The 23,712-nt window shown below is 61.2% G+C and overlaps 1 protein-coding gene across 1 annotated transcript; it reads right to left on the bottom strand.

Annotated features, from left to right (window-relative positions):
* Nucleotides 1-748: 748 nt before the first annotated feature.
* SCARF2 (scavenger receptor class F member 2) lies at nt 749-21,971 on the bottom strand. Its single transcript, XM_080374165.1, is given in 12 exon segments — nt 749-2,762; nt 3,117-3,269; nt 7,510-7,631; nt 9,105-9,222; nt 9,308-9,411; nt 11,881-12,009; nt 12,412-12,630; nt 12,746-13,265; nt 13,595-13,696; nt 15,543-15,601; nt 21,576-21,778; nt 21,781-21,971. Coding segments are annotated over 12 exon segments (3,099 nt in total). The 5' UTR covers nt 21,946-21,971; the 3' UTR covers nt 749-1,557.
* Nucleotides 21,972-23,712: the final 1,741 nt, after the last annotated feature.

Below are 23,712 nucleotides of genomic sequence, written 5' to 3'. Positions count from 1 at the left end.
GAGCGCAGGTAGCAGGCAGAGAGCGCTTGCAAAATGCACACGGAGACTAGGCAGCATGCAGGCAGCGGACAGGCAAAGCGATGGAAGCATGCAGGCAGGGTGCAGGCAAATCGCAGGCAGGCTGTTCAGGAACCTAGGGCAGAAGCCGTGCAGGAGAAAGCCCATCTCAGCTGGCCCCTGGGCTTGTCCCAGCCCGGCCACCTGCCTGCACCATGTCAGGGGCTGCATGGAGAGCCCAAATGCTGCCAGGGATGGCAGCCCCTTGGCAGGGGGGTTAGAAAGCTGGGATCAGAGCCCTGCACCCCACTGCCAGCCCCCGTGTCTTCCCACATTTGTGTCCCAGCACCCCAAGAAACCTGCCACGGGTGGACTCTTTGCCCAGAAGCCACAGCTCTTAAGCCCCAGGGTCCAATCCTGGCTATGCTGGAAAGGGTCTGACCACAAAACCAGTCCACCCCCCAGGACTCTTCCTGGGCTGGGGGAGGATGCTGGATACCAGGCGATGAGAGGCTTCTCATCTTGTCCCCAGGGCTGGTCTTTGCTGCCAGCCGAGCATGTAGCAGCAGCCACGATGGGGACCTGCCTCCCCACCCTGCCTACCTGCTTGTCACCACCTGCCTGTACCTGCCACAAGGTCATCCATCTCCCCGCTGCATCCCACTCGGGACCAGGTGGAGCACCTGAGCAAGACCAGGCTATGCCTGGCACGTCGCCTGGGAGCCTGGCACACGGAGTGATGGCACCTGGCTATGGAAGAAATACATTTTTATTAGGAAAGCACTCTGCAGAGGTGCCAGGCTCTGTCGTACCAAACTAATCCCTCCAACTCCATCGGACAGGACACGGGACCCCTAAGGGCATCCAGCTCTGGCCGTAAATAGTGCTTTCCTCCTGGCCAGAAGCAAGCCCAGGGGTGGAGGGGAGGGTGGCATTGGTCGAAACCAGCTCGACCCCACGCCGGGCATGGTGCGGCTGTGACGGGACCGGCAATAAGAGAGCTGTGCCTGGAGCCCAGGGCACCAAGGCAGGGGGTTTGCTGCCAGCCATGGACGTGGGACACATCCCAGGTGATGCCCAGGGCGCCAAGCAGCAGCACCCTCCCTCTCCCGTGCACTGTGAGCCCGACAGACCAGAGTGGGGCGTGGAAAGTGAGTGGCTCCGTTACTGCAGAATATACCATGGGTACGTCTAGTACAACAAGCGCTGCTTATGCGATTGATAATACTGCTACAAAAAAAGAGGGGGGGGGGGATATGCCACGCACGGACCCCCCCGGCCGGCTCCCTGCGGTCCTGCCCTGCGTGGGGAGGGTGAGCTGCCAGACCCGGGCAGGGAGCAGGCAGCAGGGCACAGATGGGGAGGGGGATCGGGTCCTGGGGCAGGGGGGACTAAAGGGAAAATGAGGATGAGAGAGATGGAGAGGGGGGTAAATGGACGCTCAAGGCTCTTCCAGTGCCCCCTGCCCAGTCCAGGCTTCCACGTCCGCTGGCCGTGCCGGGAAACGTCCATCCTCCCAGCACACGGCTGGCCGGTGTGGGGCCGGTGCCCGGCTCCCGGTCACTGCACCGCCTGAGCAGGCACAGCGGCTGCTCGGGGCGGCTCCAGGCTGGCTTCTCGACTTTTCTTTCGGGGAGGCTTTTTAATGGGAGTTTTCTTGGCTGCTTGCTCGCTGGGGAGAGCCTGGTCCTGGCTGCTGCCGGTGCTTGGCTTCTCCATCCACTTGGGCTCCCCGGCCGCCGGCTCGGCCACCCCAGGGATCAGTTTTTGCAGGTGGGGAGAAGTGGGCAGCAAGGGCTTGCTGGTCTTCTGGCCGCCGGCGGCCGCCGAGCGCTTGGCTTTCTGTGGAGGGGTGGGCTTCTCCCGCTGGGTGCCCACCCCGTTCACCCGGCTGCCTCCATCCCCCTTGTTGAGGCTCTGAGTCTTTTCCTTCAGCTGGGCGGCCAGCTCGGAGGCCAGGTGGGGATGGAGGGGCTCGGAGCGGGGTTTGCTGGCACCGGGGCTGCGAGGAGCATCCCTGCTGTCCCCGGCCCGCCGCTCTGGCTGGAAGGTCCCCATCTTTCGGAAGGCATTCTGCACCGCCCCGTTGATGCTCTCCGTCTGCTCTGAGCTGGTTTTGCTCCTCTGCTTGGGCTTGGAGGGTGACTGGGGCTCCCCGGTGAGGCTGGCTTTGCCCTCAGGGACGCCAGGTTCCTTTGGTTGCTTCTGCGCTTTCTCTTTGCACCGCATGCTGCCTTTCTCCTCCCCTCTGCCCTGCACACCAGCTGATGTCTCGCTCGGGCTCCTCTTCCTCTTGGCCAAGCCCTGGCCTTGCTCGGGGCTGCCAGACCGGGCAGCCGCTCGCTCCGGGGACCGGCTGGGTGCCGGCAGGGAGTTGGACTGGCTGGAGTTGTACCTGCCGTGGATCCAGGAGACTTTGGGCTTCGTGGCCGGGTCTGGGGGACGGGGCTTGGTCCTTTCTGGGGATGGTGGCTTCCCGGGGCTGCGGGGCTCTGTGGTGGCATCCTCCTCCTCCTTGGACTGCTTGGAGAGACGGGCGACCCGAGCGTAGAGCGCAGCAGCGGCTGAGCCCGAGCCACAGGAGGAGCGCTCGCTGTCCGAGGACTTGAGCAGGGGCGTTTCGCTGCTGTCGGCTGGGAAGGCTCTGACAGAGCCCGTCTCCTTCAGGAATGTGTATTCGCCTGCTTCCTCCCCACCAGCCAGGGCCACCACCTTGTCCCCGGGGCTGGCAGGTGTCCCCCTGTCCCTGCTGTCGCCCACGCTCTCTGTGGGAAGAGAGCACAGAGGTGTCAGGCAGGGATGTGCCTGGGGAGGGGAAGGACCGAGATGCTCCCACAGCATGGTGGGATAACATGCCACCCGGTGTGTCCCCCGACCCCAGTGTGTCCTCAGGTGCCCCCATTCCCTCCTCCCAGTCAGGGACCCCAGCATAAGAGGGCTCTTGAAACTCTGGAGCAGCAAACACCAGGGAAGGAAGGTCTGGAACTGCATCCTGCATCCCTTCCCAGGACACAAGGAGCCAGAGTGGCACAGTCCCCACCATGCAAGGGTGATGTCTCTAGTGGCCCCTGGTGATGGCCCCAAAGTCCCCTGGGGAAGCACCCTGTCCCCCTGCTCACCTTCGTGGGGGACGCAGTACACCGGCCCCTCGTCTGTGGTGTCAAAGGAGGAGAAGGAGCCACGGGATGACCAGGATGGGGAAGGCTGCTCCACCACAGAGGGTGGCTCGATGAAGCTGCAGTTCAGAGTGTTCTCCAGGTCGTGGTGGGCCACTGTGAGGGCAAGAACTGCTGTCAGTGTCTATCCTGCTGGACCCTCCAGGTCCCATGCCAGCCAAGAGGCTGAGATGCTGCACAGCTCCCCACTGCCCAGCTTGCTGGTGGCTGCTGGGGACAAGGACAGCATCCCAGGCATGGGGACAGCTCTCACTGGGCATCGTCACCAGGTCCCCCAGCCATGCGTCCACAGAAGCCATCAAGCAGCAGGGGTGGTGACCAGCATCCCCCGTGCTTGGGGAGGAATGGCTGTTGCCAGTAGAGCCCATGCAAGCCTCACACCTCCTGGCTATCCCCCTCTCCATGGCAGGTCTCCAGCTGCCCAAATCGAGGATGCACAGGGTGGAGGGACAAGCCGCCCAAACCCCTGGGTCCCACAAGGACCTAGTGAATGTCCTGGCAGTCACCCATGAGCTGCGCAATTCAGCACAGCCACCCCATAAAGAAAGTCCCAGCGCTGTGATTGTCCCCTTCCTGGGGAAAGAATTTTGCTGCTGGCTTTAATTGCACTAATTGCCATTTCAGCATCACTGTTCGCATTTTCCTTTTTTTTTTCTTCTTCTGCAAAAAGAGGTAGAAAGATGGTAAAAGGATATCTGTGCCGGTGGGGGACGCACATCGCTGTTTTTTCCCAGTTCTGCCACTCTTCAATCCCTTTGCCAGCTTTTCCCGTCCCGAAGCCAAGGAGAAGCATCCCTCCATGCCCTGGCACTGCCCCCTCTGCCGCAAGGGCCACCCACAGAGAAGCTGAGCAGAAGAGAAAACCCACCAGAGAGGAAGAACTTGGTGTTAAAAATATTTTCAGGTTCAATGGTTAAAAAACCAACCAAACCAAAAAAAAAACCTACACCCCCAAGCAGTGACAGCTGTCTTGGCCAGGAGGGACTGCTTTTTCTGATTGATCATTTGAAAGGCTTTTTGCTGGGTAAGTTCATGTCTCACCCCATCCCACAGGGCTTCCTCAGGTGCCTGCAGCTTCAGCAGCATCCTCGGGGGACCTGCAGGATGGTGACCCAGCTGCGTGGAGGGGACTGACCCTCCCCTCCCAGAGAGTCAGGCAGCAGCAGATGCTTGTCCCCATCCCCTGCCTGCTGGCTTTTGTTCCCTGGGATGGTGGCAAGCTGCCTCCAAGCCCAGGTACAGCCCCACTTTGCTCTAACCCTGCAAAAACCCAACACACGGGCAGGCTCCTTCTGTGCAGCAGCTGTACATCCATATTTCCAGGTATTTGTAACCTCTGCCTGCACATCCCAAGCATCTAAGCCACACTGCAATTTCCTGCTCAGACTGTTTGATTCTTGCACCACGTCCCTGTTTTACAATAAAATAACTCAAAGTGTTATTGGGATGCGCACCAGAACATTATTCTTTATTAAGGAATTTGGCTTCAGAGACACAGGGTCATTAAAATGACGGCAGCAATCCATGCCTGTCCCTGCATAGTTTGGCTTCTTGGAGAAAGAAAAAAAAAAAAAAAAAGCAGCGATATTTAAAGAGCAAACAGCCTGGAGAGGGGGAAGCAGCAGTTTCAACATGGCTTTCCTTGTAATAAAAACCAAAAAGGGAAAATTAAAAGCAGCCGGCTGGAAGCGGATGAAGGGAGATGCTTCCTGAGAGGACGCGTGATGAGTGGCTGGGACTCATGGCCGTGAGGCATCTCCAGGACTCGAATGAGACCCAGGATGTGGCCAAAGGATAAAAAGAGGATGTGCAGTGCACCCAGAGCTGAGCTTGGGGGATCCTGCGTTGTCTCCTGGGATTTATCTCCCCTGGCTTATGTATTGTGGGCTGATGGGGCTTGGAGAACGGTGGGTAGTTCCCACAGGTCCCCTCCTGCCACCGCTCCTTGAAATCTCCCAGGGCCACAGCATCAGGGTGCCAACCTCAGCGCTGCTTGCACGGTGGCTGACAGGTCTCAAGATCAGGACATAGCATCGAGCAGCTGCAGAACGGCCATGAGAGGGTGGCCCCAGAGCCCTCCTGGCCACCCCCTCCTGCTCATCCCAAGCTCCTCACGGTCAGCATCACCTTTGGGGCTGGTTGAGCTTTGCTGCTTGGAGAGGAGACATGGTGGTGGGGTGGCAGGAGTGGGCACTGCATGGTGCAGAGCTTGGGTTAGCCCCAGCATCCATGGGACAACATGCAGCTGAAACCCACACTGACATCCTGAGAAGCAAACCCTGTGAAATTCACACACACAGGGATGCCCAGAGCCTGGCACCACCGCCCAGGATCGGGCCGTGTGGGCTGCCAGCTTAGGTGCAATCCCTAGGGAGATGCTGTGGATCTGAAGCTGGTGCCAAGGCTGGGGAGCAGCTTTCAAAGGGGGCACCTGGGGTGCCCGATGAGCTTTGGTGGGGCTTCAAGACCTGCTGTCCCACCTGGGAAGGTTCTACCATGTGTGGGCTTGTGCTCCCCAGTACTGACCATGACCACATTTGAGCCCAGAGGGGAAAACCCACCCAGCACCAGCAAACACACGGCCACGGCAGTGGCTTTGCAAGGATGTAAGCAGATCCAGAGTGACCATCTACTGGGTGTCCTCAGCTTCAGCCGGCATCTTTTCACTGCAACATCCCCACAGGGTCCTAAGCACCTCCAGCACTAATGTGGCACTTGGGATGAGGCATTCCAGCATCCCCTGGACCCTCCTGCTGGGACAGGGCCAACGCAGGGAACAGGTGGCCCCTGACACCGTGTACCAGCTACTGTGGCTTCCCGGTGAAGCCTCATGCTGACACGGCACTGCGGTCCCTGGGCATCACAGGGATGCAGCTACTGCAGGCACCCCAGCAGGTCTCCCTCACCTGGGGGGGGTCCCCAAATCTGGGGGGGCTGGAGGCATTGCCGGACCATGCACCAGAGGGACGGGGAGCTGCTGAAACTCACACAGGCTCCGCTGTGCAGGATAACACGATGCACACAAGGCAAGCCCTGACCAAAACATTTCCCTCCAGTGAAATAAGCCCCACCAGCCCCACCAACAGGCTCTGGGAATAGCCCCAGCCCTGCTGGGACCGGAGACCACCCTGAGCATCCCTCCAGCGCCAGTGCTGCACCCTCAGCCTTTCCCGGGCCGCTGCCGCCCTGTTTACACAGAGCAGCTGGATGGGCGCCAGCTGCCTCCAGCTCGGCGTGGGGAAGGCGCAGGCAGCCCCCCTGAGCCCCCCTGCCCTCGCCGCACACAGGCACCTTCTGTCCTCCCCAAGCCCTGCCCGGCCCCTTCCACAAACACGGCCTCTGTTATCCTCTGTTATCCTTGCAGCAGGAATGTTGCTCCAGCCCCGGTGCACCATGCTCCGGGGCAGGGCTTTGCTGTGCCCCATGCGGTGAGGAGTCCTCCACCCCGTTTTGATGCTAGAGCTCAGGCACGGCGTGCCGGCACGGAGGTCACCTCCACGTCCCACCTGGAATGGGGGAACTGGCTTCATGCTAAGCCACTGTGTGCAGGGATGCGGCTGCTGGAGGCACCCCATAAGCGTTGCACACCTGGGGAGGTGCTGGGCTCGGGAAAAGGGCATGGGGCTGAGCCCCATGCCAGCACCGGGTGGGAAGTGCTGCTTTTACCCCCTGATTTATTCAACAGGGTCCTCTCCGAGGCAGCACATCCCTGCTCCTCAGGCCAGGAGGAATGTTTCAGGGCACATAAGGGATGCAGGGGGTCCCCAACAACCCTAACAACTCCAGGTCAGGGGCTTTGTCAGGTGCGAGCATCCCCCTACAAACCTGATCTGTGCCCAGGCAGTGTGGGGAGCTCACCCAAATTCTCTGCCCCTCCATCCTCGGCATTGCTGCGCACAGCAGTGGGGTGGGCTCCAGGCCCAGCTTGGATGCTCTGGCTCCATGCAAAGCTGGGGCACAGTTAGGTCGGGATCAAAAGGGAAAACGAGGCATTTTGCTGCTGTGACAGACCGTTCCTCTACCTGGGGAACCTAAAAACCTCACAAGCCAGCTCAGCAGAGCTCCAGGCACCAGGTACCCACCCCCACAAAGCAAAATGATGCACTCTGAGATCCAGAAGCTGCAGATTTAGAAAGGGCTGAGCCCCTGCAAGCCAGGCAGCTCGCACCAAGCACTGCAAGGGTCTCAGGGACCCTCGTGTCCCCATCACACTGCTGTGCTCACTGCCCTGGGTTGGGGGCTGGAAAGGATGCTGTGAGCCATGTGTGCAGCCCTGCTGGGAATAAAGCTTCCAGGGTTTGGCTCTCTGCCCCCTCCTCAAACCCCAGCACCTTACCTACGACCTTGGGCAACTTCTGGCGGCGCAGAGGGATGCGCGGCAGCTTCATGCTGATCCGACTGAAACGCCCACACAAACGTCTTGGTGGCTTCTTGGCTGCTGCCGGGTCCTGGCTGGAGCTGCAAGAGAAGGTGATGGCCCCATCAGGGAGGCACCGGCACCCACCCCGTGGTGGGGACAGCCTTCACGGGCTGATAGAGAGAGTCAGGAGCTCGGGGATGCTACAAATGCAAAGGGGTTTCAGGGAAGAGAATGGGGCAGATGAAAGTAGTGGGGTGCTGGGGCCGCTGCCAGCACTGGGCACCAGCTCACACCACACCAGGATGCAGAGCAGTGCCAGGGGATGGGGGCAAGGCCAGATCTCGCTGTGGCCATTGGCAGCCTGGCCCCAAAACACTCGCAACGCTCAGCCAAGACCCTGAATCTTTAAAAGAAAAATAAAAATCATCCCAACCCAAAAGCAAACACATGGCTTCTCTTTATTTGCTCTCTGGTTTTGAAGCCTCCTGGGCCCGAGTTTTCAGGCAATTATCTGTGGCCACAGGAGTGAGCAGCTTCGCCTGTTGATGCGAGGCAACTTGTGACATGCTCACTGTCACCGCAGTCCCTCGGGATGCTCCAGCAAGGGACCACTGCTGGGATGCAGGTAACTCAGCTGGGTGGGGACATTGTGGAAATCTGGGGACCCCAGGAGAGGGGAAACTGTTTTGAACCATTTCCCCTCTCCCTGTGCGATACTTCACCACGCAGGGCTGCGTTTGTGCTTTTATCTGCGGGATAATTACACGCAGCCCCCAGGCTCTCCAAGCCAGATGGGCCAGGCTGGGATTGAGCTGGCAGGGCTGCAAGGGGAGGCTTCTGGAAAATTCCTCTGCAGTGGCTGGCGGCACGAGGGGCGGCTTTCTCCGCAGCTGGAGGAGCTTCCACAGCCCGCTCATCCCTTGCTGAGCAGCACAAGCCTTCCCCTCCTGCAATGGGACTGTCCCCATCCCTGTCCCCACGATGAGATGCCACATGGTGCTGCCAAAATGCTGCCAGCATCCTGACCTGGCTACAAGAACTCACCCTCCCTACCTGAAATGTGTGGGACTGCTGGGAGTGCCATAGCCCATCGCCCCACCAGGTCTCACCCCACAGTCCGGGGGTTTGTTCTAGGGGTCTCGGTCACGTCTTAATGCCCTCGCTCTATTTTAGGGTTCTCTTTGCAGATCAGCTCCAGACCCCCAGAAACTGGAGGGGACCTGGTAGGTGTCCATGAAGTGATGGCCCATGAAGGGGAAACAGTCAGGGAGAGGGTGTCCCCAGGCAGGGCTCACCTGAGCCCCTCCATCAGCCCCTGGCTGGGTACCACCCCGAGGGTGTGGTGGGACCTGCTCAGAACCCAGGGACCCACAGGGCAGACAGTGCAGGGTGGGCAGCACTGCTCTGCCTCAGTTTCCCCACAGCCCTACTGTACCAGTGCGGTCCCTGCGTCCCCGCAGTGGTCCCAGCGCCATGCTGGTCACCAACATCCCCAGCTGTCCCCAGCCCCACAGCTCGCCCACCCTGCTCAGGCTTTGTGGCAGAGCTCCCCTCCCACCCCCAGCACTCACCCGTGGGCTTCATCTTTCTTGCGGCAGACGCAGCAGCAGCAGAGCAGGGAAAGCAGAAGGATGAGAAGCAGCGCTAGGAGGGCTCCTGCCCCGATCACCCCCATCCGCTGGTTGGCCTCTGCAAGACAAAATCAGCCGGCTCAGCGCCGGGGTCAGCCCTGCGGCACAGCCCAGCACCCCGACCCGTGCCTGCCGGCACTCACCCATGTGGCAGGCACCCGTCAGTGGGTCGCAGGCATCGTCGTGGCAGCTGCAGGCTTCAGCACAGTTGGCTCCGTAGTGGCCGGGTGGGCAAGTGAGGTTACAGCTGGGGGAAAGGGGCTGGATGAGAGCGGTGTCTCTCTCCCCAGGCACAGCGACCAGGGAGCCGCTTGGCTGCTTCCTCCTCCCAAACCCTGCACGTCCCCAGCCTGCTCCAATACAGCCCCCTTGCACCATGGGGGACCCTGTAACCCACAGGGAGCAGGAGCCCGTCACCCACCCAGCAGCTTTGCCCATTGCTCAGGGGATTTGGCACAGCTGGAGCTCAGATGTTCTCACTGCTGCCTGCTGGGGCTTTGCAATTAGGTACAGTAATTACAACAGGTCATTAACCCAGTAGTTGCATCTCCCTAGAGTCACACACAGGGTCTCCAGCTCAGCTCTGGGCACCCCCAGGCCCCACCATGCCAAGCCAGGCAGAGTCAAGGTGGCCACGAGCTCAGAAGGTGCCCAGATTAATTTTATTTCTTTATTTAATTTTGGCCCCAAGAAGAAAAAACAACTGAGGGGTCCCAAGGCATCCACTCTGTCAGGGTGAGCCCTTCTGGTTCGGCTAAGCCTTGCATCAAATCTCCACCACCAGTAAAATGACCTCCCTGGTGACATCACTGAGGCCATGGGGACATGGATGAATGGGCACCAACACGTGAGCATCAAGGGCTTGAGCATGGAAAACATGTGCGAGCACATGCTAAAGCAACCGGGTCTCTGTGTCGGTGGGACTGACCCCACCTGCCACCCCAGCTGAGGGACAGGCACCACAGTGCAGCACCCAGATGGATTTGGGGGATGTTGGCGGCACTGCTGGGTACCGAACCCTCCACCAGCTGCTCACCGGCAGGAACATCCCAGCTGGAGCGGCTGCAGCCATAAGGAGCCAGCGGGCCCCAGCCCAAACCCGCTCCCCTGGGGACACAGCTGCCCCCCCAGCCCTCGGCGCTGTGCCTGGAGGCGGCTCGGCCCATTTCACACTCTGCCGACTTGCAAAGCACCGCTCTGGCCAAGCCTCGTGCCGGCCAGGTGCCATGTGCCCGCTGGGACGGGCGCTGAGCCCCCGCCGCCGCTCCAAGCAGCTGTGCCGAGGCAGCAAATGTGGCAGGATAACAGCAGGGATACTTCCCCGGCAACCCAAAACCCTTCACCCCGCAACTCAGACCCACATTTTTGCCCTTGCTGAGATTTTGGGAGAGTGGAAGGAGGCAATTTTTTTTTTTCCAGGAGGGTCCCTACACCTCTAGGAATGACATGGAGGAGAGAAACCGCTTTGCACATGCCACAAATATTTTAACATTTCCTTTAGCATCCTCCCGATGTAGCGCTGAGAGGACAACCCTGCATGGTGAGGACATTGCTTCTGCCTTCCTTCCAGAAATATCCCCTTTTGAGCAAAATTACACACTGCTGACAAAACTACTAGTTTGCACATAGTCGCAGGGATCTGCCTGAGCACTGAGGAAGTCCCCGAGCCCTCCTGGCGTGCACCTGTATGACACAGCTCAGCCCGCGGTTACAGCTCTGGGGTGCTGCTGGGGCTGCACCCTGAGCATCCCTGGTCCCCAGCCCCCCGGTGCTGTGCTGGGGTGTCAGAACAGTTTAATTCACATGCTGCCCTCCGGCACTGTGCTGAAAACACCACTGTACACCCCCGGGATCCACTCACCTCTGCTACTGAAAGCACCAACGATGCCCAGGCCAGGCATCCTTAGCTGATGCTCTTACAGCAACACGAGTGGTTGGTGAAGCCCCCCCCCAAAAAAAACCCACCTGAAATCCAAACACTCTCTGTTTGTCTACCCTGAGCGAAACACTGGCACAGGCAGAGTGCCAGCTTCAAATCCCTGCTGCTGCCATCACCCTCGCAGTTAACTGCTGGGAAAATCTGAGCAACACCTGCCAGGACCTCAGGGAGCTGTTTGCATGTCCCAGCCGGGTGGGAAACACTTCCCTCGCCTTTTCTAACAGCATTTCAGTCCCACGTTGGAAAAAAAACATCAGGGGATGTGAACAGGAGGTTGATGTCCCTTGTGCCCCTTCCCTGGGCAAGGGGAAAGGCTTCCCAGAGGTGAGGAAGACCCTGACTGGAGCCACAGCTTGCAGCCGGAGCACCCCATGGGTGCCATGCCCATCCCATGAGGCTATTTGTTATTCTGGGCTGTGGTTTTCTCTCTCTTTTCAGCTAGAAATTCTACCCTGGACTTAAAAAAAAAAAAAAAACAACAAAAAAAACCCAACCAAAAACCCAAACCACCATTTCGTCAACAGCATTTGTTTTTGCCAAATAGGCATTTCCTAAAGCAAACCCCCTCTCTCGCAGCATTACCTTGCTGCTGACATTCCCGTGAGCATGTCCCTTCCCCTCTGGTCCAAAAATAATCCAAATTATTGCCCACGAGTGCTCCCACCGCAGGAACCCCCTTGGCTGGGAACCACATAGGACCCAAGGGGGCAGGAGGTGCACGTGCGTTACCTGCACCCCGGGGTGCACCCCGAAGTGTGCCTGCCGGGGCTCACTTACTAGGTGCCGTGGGAGCCGGGGTGGCAGAGGCACCGGCCGGTCTCAAAGTGGCACTGGCCATTGACGCAGTCGCTGCAGACGAAGGCGCAGTTCTCCCCGTACGTCCCGTTCCGGCACTTGGTTTCACACCTGGGGAGGGAGGAGGGCAGGCAGCTGGAGCACCCACGGCTCCTGGGGACCTCCAGCATCCCCCTGGTCCTCCTGCCTGCAGGCAGGGAGATGGGGCTGGGTGTTGTCAGCCCCATTTGGGTGCTGCAAAGCCCCGGAACCAACCCTGGGCACAAGAGCCTGCGGGAAAGCATCCCAGCTTGAGAGATGAGCCCCAGCACAAGCACCCAACATCACCTGAGGGCATGGGGCAGGGGTCTCGCAGGCTCCCTCTGGTCCCACAGCTGTGCCAGCAGGCTCAGCCCATCCCTGCCCCCCCCTCCTGGCTGCAGAAACCCACTGCCACCCCTGTTCCCTGGGAAGAGCAGCAGGGAGCTGGGCATCGCTCCGCCAGTGCCCGGCTCTGTAGCCAGCCACACTCACCGGTCTCCGATCCAGCCCGGGTTGCAATGGGAGCACTTGCCGTTGATGTGGTTGCAGGTATGGCCATCTTTGCAGGGGGGACAGAGCTTCTCGCAGCCCTCTCCATAGAAGCCAGGAGAGCAGGGCTGGTCGCACTTGGTGCCGTTCCAGCCTGCCTCGCAGGTCAGGCAGCGCCCATCCGCTACGGTGCACGGCTGCAGGCTCTTGCACTGCCCGCACCTGCAACGGCCAAGGGGAGCCTGTCACCCGGTGCAGCACCCCCAAAACCTCCTGCCACCACCTCCCACCAAGCCCCCCTGTGCTGGATCAGGCCCAACAGGGTCCGGCCACTCACCGCCTCCTGCAGCCTTGGCCGTAGAAGCCAGCCGGGCACGGCTCGCGGCAGTACTTCCCCCGGTAGCCCGGCTCGCATGTGCAGGTCCCATCCACCTGGTTGCACTTGCCCTTGTAGCACTGGCAGTAACGGTCACAGCGGGGCCCAAACGTCCGCTCCCGGCACTGGCAGCGCCCCGTGAACTGCTCGCAGGGCGAGTTGTTGCAGGAGCACTGGTTGTTGCAGCCGCGGCCCCACCAGCCGGGCTGGCACAGGCAGTTGCCCGTCTGCTGGTCGCACTGCGAGTTGTGGCTGCAGTAGCAGGAGCTGGAGCACTGGGGTCCCCACCAGTTTGGCTCACAGGTGCATTTGCCTGTCTTCTGGTCGCACTTGCCGTGCTTGCAGAGGCAGATGTTCTCGCATTTGGGGCCCCAGCGGTTGGGGTTGCAGGTGCATTGGCCTGTCACATCCTCGCATTGCCCGTTGGGGTGGCAGCTGCACATCTCCTTGCAGTCAGGACCCCAGAACTGCCGGGGACACTCTGCAGGTGGAGCTGTCAGCCCCAGCACTGCCTGGGGAACAACCCCACAACCAGGCAGCAGTGGAGACCCCCAGTCCCAACGAGACCTCTCAACTGGAGTCGCTGTCCCCCCCAGTCCTCCACCCAATGCACTGGCTCTCAGAGGAGGCCTCTCCAAAAGGGATAATGCCCTGGGGACAAACCCAAGGGGACAGGCAAGGGCAGAGCAAGAGCATCTGCAGCCCCATCCCTGATGCTCTGCTCTGGGAAGTCACCCCGGGATGAGCCAGGACCGCGGGGCCACCCCAGCAAGCCCCACCAAGGACACCTGGGTGCCTGCTGGTACTCACTGGTGTCGCAGTTGGCACCGAAGTAGCCATGGCGGCAGCGGCACTCGCCGGGCCTGACGCACACCTCATTCTCCTTGCAGGTGAAGTTGCCCTCGCAGACAGCTGGACAGACGGACAGATAGCAGGCATGAGTGTGAGTGCCACCAGGCTCATCCCTGCTCCCCCAACACCCCCAGCCCTGCAGAGCAGGGGAAGGGGTGCACAGTGGCACTCCAGGTGCTGCTGCGCTGTGGCACTGTGACCACCCTGGCAAGCAGCTGGCACCCTCACCAGAAAAACGCCACCAGCTTCCTGCCACCCAGCTCAGCTCCATCCTGGCCACCAGCCTCCTGCCACCCAGCCCAGCCCCATCCCTGCCACAGGCTGCACCGGGCAGCAGCATCCCTCGCTCAGCTCCGTATCACTGGCAGAGGCAGCTCCGGGCAGGAGTCAGGAGAAGGGGGATGCGGGGTGGTGGGGCTGCAAGCAACCATGAGCACAGTCCCCCTGTCCCCCTTACTGCACTCCTTACAGATCACAGCAGTGTCACTGCCACCACCCCCCCGCCACCTCTCCCGTGTGGGCTGCCAGCCCCCAAAGGCCACCAGCCCCTCTCCTGCTGAGGGAACCTTGCGCTGGGGCCAAAGCCCAGAGCAGGGCAGGCGCAGGACATGGGACAGGCAGCATCGCAGTGCAGGCAGGAGCAGGCAGGTCCCGCACGGCCCTGGACAAGCCTCCTTAGCCGCCGGGAGAGGCAGAGCAGACCATCCATCCCATCCACCTTACCTGGGAGTTCTTAGACCTACGGTGATGGATACTATAGAAACCCCTAAAATAGACAGATTACACAGGTTAGGAGCAGTGAGTCTAATGGTTAGAGCAGTTGAGGGGGGCGAGGAGACGGGAACAGCTCGCTGGTGGGACCGTCCTCCCCCGCTGTCCTGGCAGACCCTGTCCTTCTCCCTTCCCACCAGCACAACGAAGGGATCGTGTCCTGTTCCCGGCGCGCAGGCACCCAACGCATGCAGCGAGCAGTTATGAGGGCTCATGCACGGTGGGTTAGTTGGTTACGTGGTCTTCACCGCCAGCTGCAAACTGCTGATGCCCCAGGCTGGTGTGCAGAGCTCCTCCAGCTCTCCTGGGGCAAGGTGAGCCCTGTGGCCAGCTGAGACTGTGGGGAGTAGCACAGGAACCCCAAAACAGCCACCTGCATCACAGGGGCAGTGCAGGGGATGAGAGCTCCCAGGGCTTCATGCTGAGCATCCATGCCAGACTCACCGTGGCCCCCAGTAAGAGCTGTAATGCCTGGCGTGGCTCCAGCTGGGGCTGCCTTCCCTACAAGCTCGGTGACCCCTGCCTGACAGCCTACCTGCCCCAGCGGCCTCTCCCCAGTGGGGCCACAATGGACACAGGTCTGGTCCTGGTAGCTTCTCCTCCACCAGCAGCTCTGGCTTGGCTCCCCATGCTGCTGCATCACCCATGGGAAATCTCTGGGTCCCATCCCTGCATCTTCCCCTTCCCTGTCCCCATGCTTCACCCTGTGGGACACCTTGCTGTCCTTTGGGTTCCAGAGTACACCCCACCCCCACGCCCCACATCCTTAGACCCAAAGCTGGCTGGCATGGAAACTCCCCAGCCTGGGAGCAGGGGTGATGCTCCCTGAAGAGGAGCCCGCTGGGGGCTGGGGCTTCCCAGAGCATCACTGTGGGGTCAGGGGGTACCCCATGGCTGGGCTCTGTGACTAGCACCCCAACACTAGGGCTGAGCACCCATCCCATAGGGCTCTGAGCACTGCAGGGAGTGGCCTCCAGCAAGCCCAGGGAATCCGGCTGCAGGCAGAGGTCCCAGGACAGGGGGTCTCCACCACAGGGCACATCATGGCGGCCCCTGACAGTGATGGTGAGGCCAGAATTGCTCAGCAAAGGATGAGCGGATGAGTTGCCCAATGAAGCAAAATGCTGGTGCTTACCTATTAAACACTCGCTTCCTTGTTGCCTCCATCCTGGGCAGCACACGAGCACTGAGGAGCTACAGGGGAAAAAAAGCACCACAAATGGTTATGACCCTCAGAAATTCCCGGTTCTTCCCAAAAACCCACTGGGAGCACCAATGCCATGATGGTGAGAGGTCCCACTCCTGGTCAATTGAACCCTGACCGGGGGCTGCTGCACCCCCGTGGGGCAAGGAGAGCTGTTGGCTCTTCCTCCACCATGCAGGGAGCACAGATCTGCCCAGGGGCTCCCACGGGCACCAGCTTGAGATGCCTCACCAGCCAGCCCGCCAGGGTGACGCGCAGAGTGAGGGCAGGACCAGCGCCTCCCGTTAACTGGCAGTGATGAAACAACAAAACTCAAGTTTGCAACCATTAGTGTAAAATAAAAATCCCAAAGACACGCCAAAAGCTAGGAAAAAAGGGAAAGCTCTCAACGTCCCAGGGGAAAACCAACTGCTCTGCCCCAGATAAGCCGCCTGCTCCCGGGATGGGGTGGCACGGTGCCTGCGGCCAGACACCCGGCGTGTCTCCCCTTGGTGCTGCACCTCCCTGCTCAGGAGGGTGCTGCGGTGAGTGCGGGCTGGCAGTGCCCACACTGCAAACTTCCACACTGCTCTCCTCCGCCTGCCTGCACCCCCTGCCCTCCTCTGCCTGTATATCCCCTGCTGCCTCCACGCTGCCTGCTGTCCTCCTCTGCCTGCGCTGCAGCCACTGCCTGCACGCTCTGTGCCAGGTGCCAGCAGCAGCCAGGAGCAGACCAGGAAGGACCCCTGCAGTGCAACCACCCCATGGGTGCAGGGGCAGCAAGTCCCCCCCCTTGGCTCAGCCCTGCCCTGCCAGCACTGGGTGGCACAGCTCAAGGGACCCACATTTCCACTTGGCACTGGCTGGCTGCTGCAGAAAGACTGAACGTGTCCCGAAACCCAGGTTCACTGCTCGGTGGCCTGGGGACTGCACCCCAAAGGCAGGCTGGAACCACCCTGCCGGAATGGCTGGAGCACAGCCAGCTCCTGGGGGATGTCACCCTTCTATGAGCTGGGTGATATCAACTGCAGGTGGCTGGGATGAGTCCCAGAGCCCTTGGGTGTCCTGGAGAGCCACCACCTCCAGGGAGCACCATGCACAGAGCCACCAGCCAAACAGTTTTGGCACAAGCTTGACACCGACCAACACCAGGAAGGGTCCCAGATCCCCTCAGAGGCTCAACCAGAGATGCTCAGCTCCCTGCTGGGATGGGACACACGGGGATTAAGCAGGGACACCTCACCCACACTTGTTCAATGACCCCCACGAACAAATGGCTGGGGGCTCACAATGCTGCAGCCTAGGTGTGGGGAACACACTCCCCGCGCCATGACACCACAGGAACCCCCTGGACCCTGGGACAGCCCTGCTTATCCTGGGCATGACCTGCTCATCCCTGGGGTGACCCACACTGCCTGGTCCCTGCTGGTGACAGGAGCGATGCTGGAGGGTTATAAATGGTCCGAGTGGACGCTGCAGTCAAGGGAAACTTCACCCGGGCTGGTCCGGCAGCGCAGCCTGGAATGCATTTTGCTTTTGCTTTTTTTTCTTTCCCCTTTTCCTCTTTATATGTAACAAATGCAGAAGAGGAGGAGGAGACAGTGAGGAAGTATTCGCTGAAACCCCAGCGCAGTCACAGGACCGTGTCTGGCTGCCAGACGGCCTTGTCCTGGGGCTGGGGAGGGAGCTGCCAGCAGCCCCCCAGCTAAACCCGGGTACTGGACGCAGCTCCCACCACCGGCCCCTCGGCGGGCAGCACCCGCACAGCCGAGCCAGGAGCATTGCGTCCCCCTTTTCGTGGCGGACAGTAAAAAATTGGAAAGGAGGCAGAAAAGAACCACAAAAATGATTCAAGGCCTGGAAAAAATGCCTTGCAGCCGGAGCCCAAAATAGCTCCATCTATTCAGCCCGTCAAAGCGGTCGCAAGATGCTGCGATGGCAGCTGGCGTGTACCCCCTGCGCGGGAACTGTGGGGCTTGAGTGGGGGGCTTTGCTCCAGCCGAATGTCCAAGGGGAAACACAGTGTTAACGACAAAGTGGGGGTCAACCTCCAAACCACCTCCCCGAGGAGCGGGTGGGCTGCAGATAAAGTTCCTCTCTGCAAGAGGCTTCAGGCTGCCCTCCCCAAAAAGCCTTGCCAGCCGTGCTGGGATGCTCAGGCATGGTCGGGGAAGGGTCCGCGGTGCCCCAACCCTCCCACAGTGCAGCCAAAGTACCCGCTGTCCCACCTGGGGTTGCTTTTACCGTTCCATCCTTTAGAAATTCAGTGTTTGGTGGTTTTTAGATGAAACCATCACAGGTTTGCAAGGGAAAACCCCTCTGCTTGGGAAACCTCCTCCCTCAAACAGCTCAGCCTGGCCACTGAAACAGGCATCGCGGGCGATGCACCAAAAAGCACCACCTGTGATGAAAGTCCCAAGCTGATGGCAGGGAGCTGGGAGCCACTGAAACACGGTGGCAAGAGGGAAAAACCCTTCCCCTGCTGTCGGCTGGAGGCGGCAAGCAGCACCGTGACCACCACCAGCCTGGACCCCAGCCCACCCACTGCCTTGCCAGATGCAGGATTCACGCTTATCTTTTCACTGATAGCTAATCTCTCCTTCACCATGCCCAGCGATGGCATCCCACACCCCTCTGCTCAGCCCCTGCCTCATTTATCAGTGGCTCTGACAGCAAATAAACTTACTCCCATTGCAAGGAGAGGCAGCTGGGATGAAGCACTGGATAACTGGTGCTCCCAGTATGGCACATGGACTGGTCCCCAAGCACAGCCAGCCCCAGGTAGGGTCAGTGCTGGCTGCAGAGATGACCAGCACCCGCGGTGTCTCACGGTCTTAGCAACTCCAAAGAGGGCATGTTCCGCAAGCCCTGTGACCACTGGAACTGGGATAACTGGGAGATCTGTTTAAGAGCTTGCTCCTGACCCACACGGACACACCACCGCAGACATGCACAGTGCAAATACATTTTCTATTTCTTTTTCTTTCTTCAAAGCACTACAAACACTGGGGAAAAGAAGAAAAAAACTGTCTCCGAGATGTGGCCGGCGCTTGGGATCTTTGCTGATGTGGAGGAAAAGGAACGGGGATGTGGGCAGAGATGGAGCTGTGACCTGCAGGGACAAGCACGCAACTCCAGTGTTGCCCCCAGCACGTGGCCATGTCCTGCTTATGCTGAGCATCAGTGGGACCTCTGCAAATGCTCCACGGGTTTCTATGGAGGCAGCCTATTTTTCTTGTGGTTTAATATCCTGCATTGCTCCCTGAAGCGTGTCCCCTTTACCTATGGCTATGGAGAGGGCTCCTGAGGCAGGAGGCATGGCTCCTCATCCAGACCAACGCAGCCCCCCCAGACAATGAGGAGCAGGCTTACACCCCCAAAAGCAGGAGAGAGACCTTGGGGCTTGGGTGGAAGCTGCTGCCCATGGTCCCACGTGAGACCTCCCCACTCTCAGCCTGCCGGACAGAGCTGCAGAGGAGCCCTGTGGGCGCACAGCACGTTCCCGAAGCCCAGAGCATTGCTGTCACCTTCCCCAGCCATGCTGCCAACCCCAGTGCTCCCCACCCCGCCGCTCCTCCTGAGCATCACCCTGGCGCTCAGCTCCTTCCTTCTCTGTGTCACCCATCATTCGGTGCCACCCAGCTCCCCCCATGTGGCACACAGTGCTCCTGGGACCACCGGGTCCCAGCAGCAGCATCCCCCTCCCAGCCAGTACCAGCTGCAACTCCACAGCCTGAACCCAGCCTCGGGATGCAGGCAAAGCCAGAGATCCCCTGGTGCAGGCAGGAGTAGGATCGTGTACGTAAATGCAAACCCTTCAGACAGAGAAAGAAAAATTAAGTTAAAAACCAAAGATTACCAAAAGAGAGTGTTAGTGAGAGCAGGACAAGGGACAAAGCAATGCCCATGCGTGCAGGGCTCGCATCAGCCTGCATCCCAAACGGCAGCTTTGGAGAGGGTCACACAAAATTGTAACTGAGTACGAGGGCTTCAAATTTAGGACCAAGTTGCATTTAGTACACAAAACTTTAACACCAAATAGCCCCCAAATATGCTCTTTTCTTCTGTCCTGAATAGTGCCTTGAATTGCTGCTCGCTAGCCAGGTCTCAGGAGGTCACAGGAGGGGCTGAAGCAGAAACCTCCTCTTGAACCCTCTGAAACCCGCAGCCAGCATCTTCGAGGGATGCCTGGACGTGCTTGGCAGAGCCACACATCCGAGTCCAACCAGCAGATTTACCAAGCTCGGGTAGGGGGACACTGGGTCCTCCTCCCTAGGTCAACTCCAGCCCCACTGCCCCCAGCCCCAGGGCAGGACCTGCAGCACCTGCCCCATGTCCTTGGGGCCACCAAGGTGGGTTTGGATGGTGACACATGGGGTGCCCTCCATGCTGAGGGGAGCAGCACAGTAAAGATAAGGGTGGGTGCCAGGCATGTGGTCAGGGAAGGAAGAAGGGTTTGCAGAAGGGTGAGGGCGTGGAAAATGATGCAAACGTCATCTCAGCTTCCTAGGGACCGTCCCCTCCCCACTTCATCTGGCTCCCAGGTTGCCTCCAGGCCCCGTTTGCCACAGAAGGATGGACACCACCACCTGCCCATCTGTGCACCCTGTCCTGCTCACCCGCGAGTGCCTCTTGCGTGCCCCACAGCACCCACAGGTGGCACAGGGAGCAAGTATGAGCCCTACGGCACCGGGTGCAGCATCTCTCCCACCTCCATCCAGCGGGGATGGGGGGGGGGCCATGCAAGGGGGAGTACCCAGGCACCCCATTCCCAGTATGTGGGGCAGGATGCTGGCAACAGGGGGGAACACTGCTCACACCCCCTCTGCCACCCTGGGACATGGTGACAGTTTTGCTGGGAACCAGCTGGGCAGATCAGGGGCGGCCAAGGAGGGACTGCTCCCCACATCCTCCCCTGCGGAGGAACAGCACGGGGCCGGGAGCTGCGGCCGCTTTGGCTCGTGAAATGCCTCCTTAGGAAACTCAGACTGTAATTTGAGGAGGGGGCACCAGCGCCCTGCAGCCCTGCTGAATGGATCCATTATGCGGCCCCTCTAGCTCGCAGCACATGTTTTCCTTGTGGACTCGTCTGACCTCACGGACGAGATGTAAAGGTGCATTTATGGCCGGGGCCCCCCATCCAGGGCAGGGGATCCTGCTCTCCTGGCCGGGAGGGAGCGGCTGTGGGCGCCCTCCCGCCTTTGCTGGGGCCAGTCTGGCCCAGCGCCTGGCCAGCACCCAGCCTGAGCGCTGCGGAGAAGCTTGGCCCGAGGTGATGCTCTGCAAAGTGACCTGTGGTACACAGCGAGCAACTGGGAGCAGGGACAAGGCAGCACCAGCTCCCAGGGCCCTGCCCCCGGCCAGGCAGGCAGGATGTGACCCCCGCGGACAGCCAGGCAGTGCCAGCACTCACTTTCTGAAGCCAAACCCGAGGCTCCCGGAGCTGCCAACTTCCACCATCCCATGCAGCCCACGGCAGCTCCACCAGGATACCCAGAGCATCCTGCATCCTGCCAGTCCCAGCTCGGCAGCGGGACCGGCCCCGGGGGGTGCAGAACCGCCCCCCCGCAGTACAACCGGCTCCCCTGAGGCACCCCGGACCGACTCCCCACAGCAGAACCGGCCGCGGGGCGGGCTCAGGACCGGCCCCGGGGGCATCCAGAACCGGCTCCGCGCAACACGCCCGGCCCCCGCGGAGCGCAGGACCAGCCCCGGGGCGTTCGGCAGCGGCCCCCCGCTCCCGGCCCCGCTCGGGCTGAGCTCCGAGCCCCCTCCCCGATGCCCGGCTTCCCCCGCCTCAGCCCCGCACAAGACGGACTTTGTCTTGGAAGGCGCCCAGCGCGGCGGCTGGCCCGGGGGAGGGGAGCGGCGACTCCGTCCGTCCGTCCGTCCGTGTGTGTGTCCCGCTCCCCGGGCCCCCAACCGCGGGTCGGGGGGTCCCGTCCCGTCCCGTCCCACCACACCTGCCCGCCCCGCCGCTCCTACCCGCCGGCCCTGCAGACGTTCCTGCCGCGGGGGCTCAGCTCCTGCGCGGCTCCGCGGCTCAGCAGCAGCAGCAGCAGCGGCGGCAGCACCGCGGCTCCGGCTCGGGCGCGGCGGAGCGGTCGCAACCCACGGGCCGCCATGACCGTCGGAGCGGCGGGGCCCGGCTTGACCCGGCCCATCCCATACGGGGCCGGGCGCTCTCCCCGCCGCCGCCCGCCCCAGCTCCGCCGTGCCCGGTGCCCGCCCTGCCCTGGCCGCTGCTCGGCGGGCGGAAGCCGCAGTGCGAGCGCTCCGCCGCCGCCGCCGCCTCCCCCGCGCCCCTCTCGGCAGCGGCGGGAGGGGCCCCGCCGCCAGCCAGGAAATTCCGCATTGGTTCCCCTGACGGCGGGCCAGGCTCCGGGGGCCGCCGGCCGCCGCCGCCCCAGCCGCGGGGCAGCGCCGCCCCGACGGCCCCGACGGTCCCACCGCGTCGGCAGCCCCGCGGAGCCGCCGGAGGGTGGCCCAAGGGGGGGCGGGGGGGGGCAAGGCTGCGAGGTCCGGGCTTCCAGCTCAGCCCGGGGGGCCGGTGGCCTCGGGGGCCAGCAGCAGCGGGGTTTGGCTGTCACGGGGGTTTGGCAGCCCCAGGGCCCCGGGAGTCCCTGGGGGTCCGGCAGCCCCGGGGATGCAGCGGCCTCGGGGAGGCAACAGCTCTGGGGGTCCAAGAGCCGCAGGGTCTGGCTGTCCCCGCGGTCCAGCAGCCTCTGGTGCCCAACAGCCCCAGGGTCCGGCTGGCCTCGTGGCCTGGCAGCTCCAGGCGCTCAGGAGTCCCCAGGAGTCCGGCAGCCCCAGGTTCTGGTTGTCCCCAGGATCTGGCAGCCCCAGATGCACGACAGCCCTGGGATCCAGCTGACCTGCAGCTTCAGGGGTCCTACAGCCCTGGGTGCCCAAGGGCCCTGGGGTCGGGCTGCCTTAGGGGACTGGCAGCCTCAGGTGCCCAAGAGCCCCAGGGTAACCGACAGCCCCAGCATCTGGATGACCCAGGGATCCAGCAGCTCCAGCTGCCTGACAGCCCCAGGGTCTGGCTGTCCTGCGGGTCTGGCAGCCCCAGGTGTGTGACAGTCCTGGGGTCCAGCTATCCTGGTGGTCCAGCTGTCCTGGTGGTCTGGCATCTCCATGTGTCTGGCAGCCCTTGGTGTCCAACAGCCCCTGGACCAGCCTGTTGGGAACTGCTCAGTGACCCATGGGAGCCAAGCGATGCCTGCAGTAGCACAGCCAAGGAAGCATGACCCTGAACAGGGATAGCAGGGCTTCAGAGCAGCCACTGGTTAAACCACCCTAAGGACACAGCTGGGAATTGGGGCACCCACACTGGTCCCACACCTCTAGCCCAGTGGAGCAGTCCAGTCAATAAACCTCCTCAGCAGTACTGAATGGACCAGGGTTTTGTGCCAGCTGGCCTTTCAGCTTAATGGTCACTGCAAGAGGTGGCTCAAGCTTGTCTGAGCTCTAGAGACATGTGATAGCTCTGTGATGAAAGCATGGATGGAGGGCACCCTGACCATTTCCCACGTGGTAGCACAAAATGCAGCTAAACACCTGCATCAGTCTCCTGCTGAGTGCTGGCTGCCTCCAAGGAGGTGTGGAAGGGTGTGTGGACAGTGTGCATCTCCCCCGGAGCTGGCTCTGAGGGCCACACACCTCCAGGGGTTTCCTGTGGATGCAAAGGCTCCGTTGCAGTAGGCATGAGTTGGGCAGCATCCTGCTAGAGAGGATTTAGGGAATCCCGATGGTAAGGCAGAGCAGGCTCACACCACCGCACCTTCCCCACGCTGTTGCTTTGTGCAAGGATGCATTTGCTTTTGGCTGTTTTCTTGGCTTCTGTAAACAGCTTTCGCTTCTCTTCCTGCAGGCAGGCAGCGTGTCCTCTGCTGCTCTGCTTTTACTAGGTCTAACCCATGCCAGGGCAGGGCTCGGGCCGTAGCTAGAGGGATAAGCTGGTCCAGCAGAAGATGCTGCAGGCTGGTAGCCAGAGGGTGGAGAAGCTGCTGAGGGTGTGCAGGGGGGATTTATGGTGCTCGGGGCTGGGGATGTCATGGTCTGGACTGGCTGGTGCTGCCAGGGCTGGGGGATTGCGTAGCCTGCGGGTATCAGCCACCCA

Source organism: Falco punctatus, assembly GCF_963210335.1.
Source record: "Falco punctatus genome assembly, chromosome: 1".
Taxonomy (NCBI): Eukaryota; Metazoa; Chordata; class Aves; order Falconiformes; family Falconidae; genus Falco; species Falco punctatus.
This window is presented reverse-complemented; position numbering and strand designations above follow the sequence as displayed.